This window comes from Arachis ipaensis, chromosome B10, assembly GCF_000816755.2.
Source record: "Arachis ipaensis cultivar K30076 chromosome B10, Araip1.1, whole genome shotgun sequence".
NCBI lineage: Eukaryota > Viridiplantae > Streptophyta > Magnoliopsida > Fabales > Fabaceae > Arachis > Arachis ipaensis.
The window spans coordinates 488,860-493,355 of record NC_029794.2 but is presented as its reverse complement, the minus strand read 5'-3'; the positions used below and the strand labels follow the sequence as shown (position 1 = coordinate 493,355).

Here is a 4,496-nt window from a genome sequence, read left to right as displayed (position 1 = left end):
GGCCACTTCCGATGATGCAGAGCTTCCTTCTCTGGTCGTCGTCGGTTGAAGAGTCGACGGGGAAGGAAGAAGTGGAGGAAGGAGAATCGGAGGTGGTGGTGGTAGTGTAAGTGGAGGAAGTGTCGGCGGATGAGGAAGTGGAGGATGAGGCTCCGGCGGCGGAAACGGCGGCGGACGAGGCGAGTCCGATACCGATGAGGTTGCGGGCTTTAGTGAAGAGCTTGTTTGGGCAGAACCTCATTTTTTGGCCCTGTTAGATTGCGGCCGTTTCTTTTTGGCGAATCGCGTTTCGTTTTGAGGTTTCTTTTCCTTTTTTAGGTATTATTCTTTTATTACTTATTAGTATTAATTGTACTTTGGGTGCTGCTTCTTCTTGAATGAAGGTTTTGAGAAGAAGAAGCAGCAAAACAAGAATACGCATTGTGAAGGGAAGGAATGTGCTTAGCTTGTTCGTTCTAGTTCAGCATCATCTCATGCTTAGAGAAACAATACAAGCATCACTCGTGTTAACACACAATTCAATCTAGATGCTAATTCAAAACTTTATGCATGCATGCATGGCTGTTACTTAGCTTCTCAATGGTGTGGTTTAGATTCAAACTCTTGATCTTTAATTTTGTTATGATATTAGACATCAGAGATTGATTATTTTTTATCTTTGCTTTGTCACAGCAGCCATGGTTGTGGCGCTGCCCAATATTTATTTATTTATTAGCTGAAGATTACAGCTAAGCATTATTAGCAGATGACTAATCAACATCAAGGGTGAATTTAATTGGGTTAATAGCTACTAGATAGGCTTCTATCATATAGTAATGATTCACGTTCATAATTATTTAATCAAATTATTATTAGGAAAATTGTCAATGTCCTTAAGAAATAAGATAGGTTAAAACATGAATACTGCACATATACATTTATATAAAAATTAAAGTACTTCTACCTTATCCTTGTTTATATATGAATACAAATGAGGAGAAGGATGTTTCCCTGTATGTGGTGTCAGTAGTGTTTTAATAGAATTTGAAGGGTTCGTTTTGAGTTTAGAAAAAAATAAAAAAAATAAAAAGCCTAATTGGAGGATCCGTTTTAATTTAAAAAAAACAAAAAACAACAAAACTAACCGGACAGTTCGATTTATGTTTTCGAAGATAAAAAAATTTTAATGTTAAAATCAGACCGTTCGATTTTTATTTTTAAAAATAAAAAATAAAAAATACAAATCGGATCCTTTGATTTGTATTTTATTTTTTTTCTTCAAACAAATTGAACCTTTTGATTTGTATTTTATTTTTTTCTTTAAACAAATCGGACCATTTGATTTGAATAATACAAAAAAAAAACACCATATCAAGGAAAAACACCTAATCTTCCAATAACAATGTATTACACATATATTTAATCAATATAAAAAAAATTAGCCATATTTCTTATGTACTAAAGAGGAGTGATAGGGACAGCAACTTTTGTAATTTGTAGTCATCAAGTAGTCATTAATAATATTTTTAATTGTGTGAAATTTCATCCAATAGTGTAGAATTACTCATTTTTTTTTGCTGCTGATCATAATTTAATAAAGTTGCTGATCTCTTAAACTTTTTTATGTACTAAATAAAGGTGAGATAGACAAGAATTAAAATATTTTAAAATAAAAAAATAAAATAAGAAGAATATAATCATCTTAACTTCTTATTTTATTATTTTATGATTATTATCTTTATTTTAAAAAAAATTTTATATGAAAAAAATATTTTGACAATCAGATTAGAGACTATACGTATATGATTACTTTATATTTCGGGAGATAAAACATAAAAGTTCATATAGTAACTTTTAGAGAATAAGAACTTAATCTTAGAATAAATTATTGTATTAAACTAAATTAATTCGAATTATACCCTATACAATATAACACGTCAATCCGAATAGTAAAACTTTAATTATTTATCAATTTTAAAAAATGATAGGAAGGAAACAAAACATAAATAATAAACTGAAGGATGTATACCGACCTGGCTCTTTGTTCTTGTTTATCATCACTACTATGTAGATTGTGACCCCTTTAATTTCCAATGTCAACAATAAATCAATAATATTTTTCTTTAGACTCACTTTAGGCGGCTTAATCTAGGTAATATTATAAGATGAAATAAATAAAAACAAGTAATTTTTAAAATATAGCTGTAGATTAAGTGTCCAAAATTGACATCCTTTCTACTTAATTAGTTTAATCAAATTCAAAACCACTACTACTACAACAATAAAGTCTTATCCTATTAGGTTGGATCTGCTACATAGATCAAACAATGTTATTGAGTTCTATTAGGCTGCGTTTGTTTTCAAGAACAGGACAGAATAAGACACTGAGAACAGGACAGGATAAGACACTGATGGACAGAGATACAAAATTTTGTGTTACTATATTCTGTTTGGTGATAAACTAAAATAAATTATGAAAATCCAATTTATTCTTATTTTTTTCATTCAAAAAATTTGAGATGAAAAATATAATAATAAAATATATAATTATGAAAAAATAACAAAAATAAAGAAAAAAATAAAAAATAAGTTGTGTTTCTTGTTAGTGTCTCCGTGTCCTTCCTGTCATGATGGATACAAAATACACTAATTCAGTGTCTCTGGACACACTATCTCTGTCCATGTCTCCTCTGCCAAACACAATTTTGTGTCTCTGTGTCCCTGTCTCAGTGTCCTGTCTCTGTAAACAAACGCAGCCTTATGTTTCATATCTATAAAGAGATCATTTACATGTAAATTTCGTTTGACCACTTCATAAAATAATCTTTCTAGATTTTTTTTACCTTTCATTTTTTGTCCATTATTTTTTTTATCTCATCTACCATCTTGACTAAATAGGTGTTAAAAGGAAAAAAAAAAAACTAATAGTGCTGTGTTAGGTGAAAATCCAAACTCAAAAATCTTCATGACATTAATACTAAAAATCAACATGCTTTAATTTGAATAATGAATTGAAATTTTCAAAGTAGAACATAGTAATATAGTATTACAAGTTAAACCTCTTGACATTTCTCATACACATACACATACACATACATGTTTACACAGGATTTAACTTCTAATTATGTACACAGGAACAAAATTTTCCTAAGCAAACCTAGGGGTCAAAAGATAAAAATTAATAGGACAAATCAACATATATAAATTGGCCAAAACAAAAAAAAAGACTAATACCTTAATGCATGTATATATATATATAAAATTGATTATATAATTGTATCTACCAAAAATAATGAGGACTTTCATGTGTTTCTTCTATCTTGAATATGGCTAACATGACTTTGGTCCATAGATGAAGATATTGATGTTCTTTTGATGAACTCCAAGCAATCTGCAATGGCTTCTTCTACATAGATAGAATTATTGGACCTAACATAATAACATTGGAAATTGACTTGTTCTTCTCTCTTCACTAAATTGATTCTTTTGAAGCCACCACCTTGAATGCAAAACACTCTCTTCAGCAAATGAAGTGACAATTTCAACCTATGGAAGAGCCTAAGAATGAAGGTGAACCTCTTTCTTAGCCTTATTAGGACCAAAACCCTTCTAGGGTTTAGTAATCTAAATCCTCTACTATACCTTCTAGGGCTTATTACCCTACCACTACCAACTCTTTGGTACTTCATGTAACTCATTTTTTTGGTTCTTTGTGAGATGGTGCTAATAAATTTTGTTCTTGGAAAGAACCTTATGACTTTATATAAAGAGAAATTAAATTAGAAACAAGTGTGTATAAACTATAAAGTTGAAGGGTGACTTTTTGGGAGGTGAGGGTAATGATGATTATGGTGTGAACTGAATAGAAGAATCAAAGGAAGGTGCATAGGAATTTGAAGTTTGGACAATTTTGGAGCTTTAAAAGAGAGAGGCAATTTAGGGTGTGAATAATGGATGACCATATATATGACACATTTTTTTTAGATATGGAGAGAAAATTAGTGTAGGATGCAGTTATGGAGTGTATGGGTATTTTACGCAATTGTGATGTCAGGAACAAAAATTGGATCGTCCGATTTGTGTTTAAATAATTAAAAAAATTTAGAATGTACAAATCGGACGGTCCGATTAGTTTAGCCAAAATTCAAATTCTTTCACACAACTCGGACTGTCCGATTAGAAGACAAATTTTTTTTAACAAAAAAATCGGATAGTCCAATTTATCTTTTTACTGTTTCAAAACAAACTGTCCCACATCCATGTTTAGCACATATGTTCTTCACATCCACGCATAACAGACACGCTGCTGCCATATAAAAAAAATGAGCCTATATATGACCGGATTAATTAGTTAAGCTAACGAAAAATTATTATTATTTAAAATTTTAATTAGATTTTTCCATCCGATAAATTAAATATTAATTCTTAATAGATTTGAGTTTTATTTAAAAATTAGGTTAATAAATTAAATTTAAATTCCCGACATACTTGATTAAGTATATAAATAAGTTGATTAT

At 30.0% G+C, this 4,496-nt stretch overlaps 1 protein-coding gene across 1 annotated transcript in view; it reads right to left on the bottom strand.

Annotated features, from left to right (window-relative positions):
• Positions 1-566, bottom strand: part of LOC107622206 (thioredoxin reductase NTRB) — a 3,728-nt gene extending 3,162 nt beyond the window's left edge. Inside the window, exon 1 of the mRNA XM_016324088.2 lies at positions 3-566. Within this exon, the coding sequence (XP_016179574.1) occupies positions 3-241 (239 nt within the window). The 5' untranslated portion in view covers positions 242-566. The remainder of the gene's footprint in view (positions 1-2) is intronic.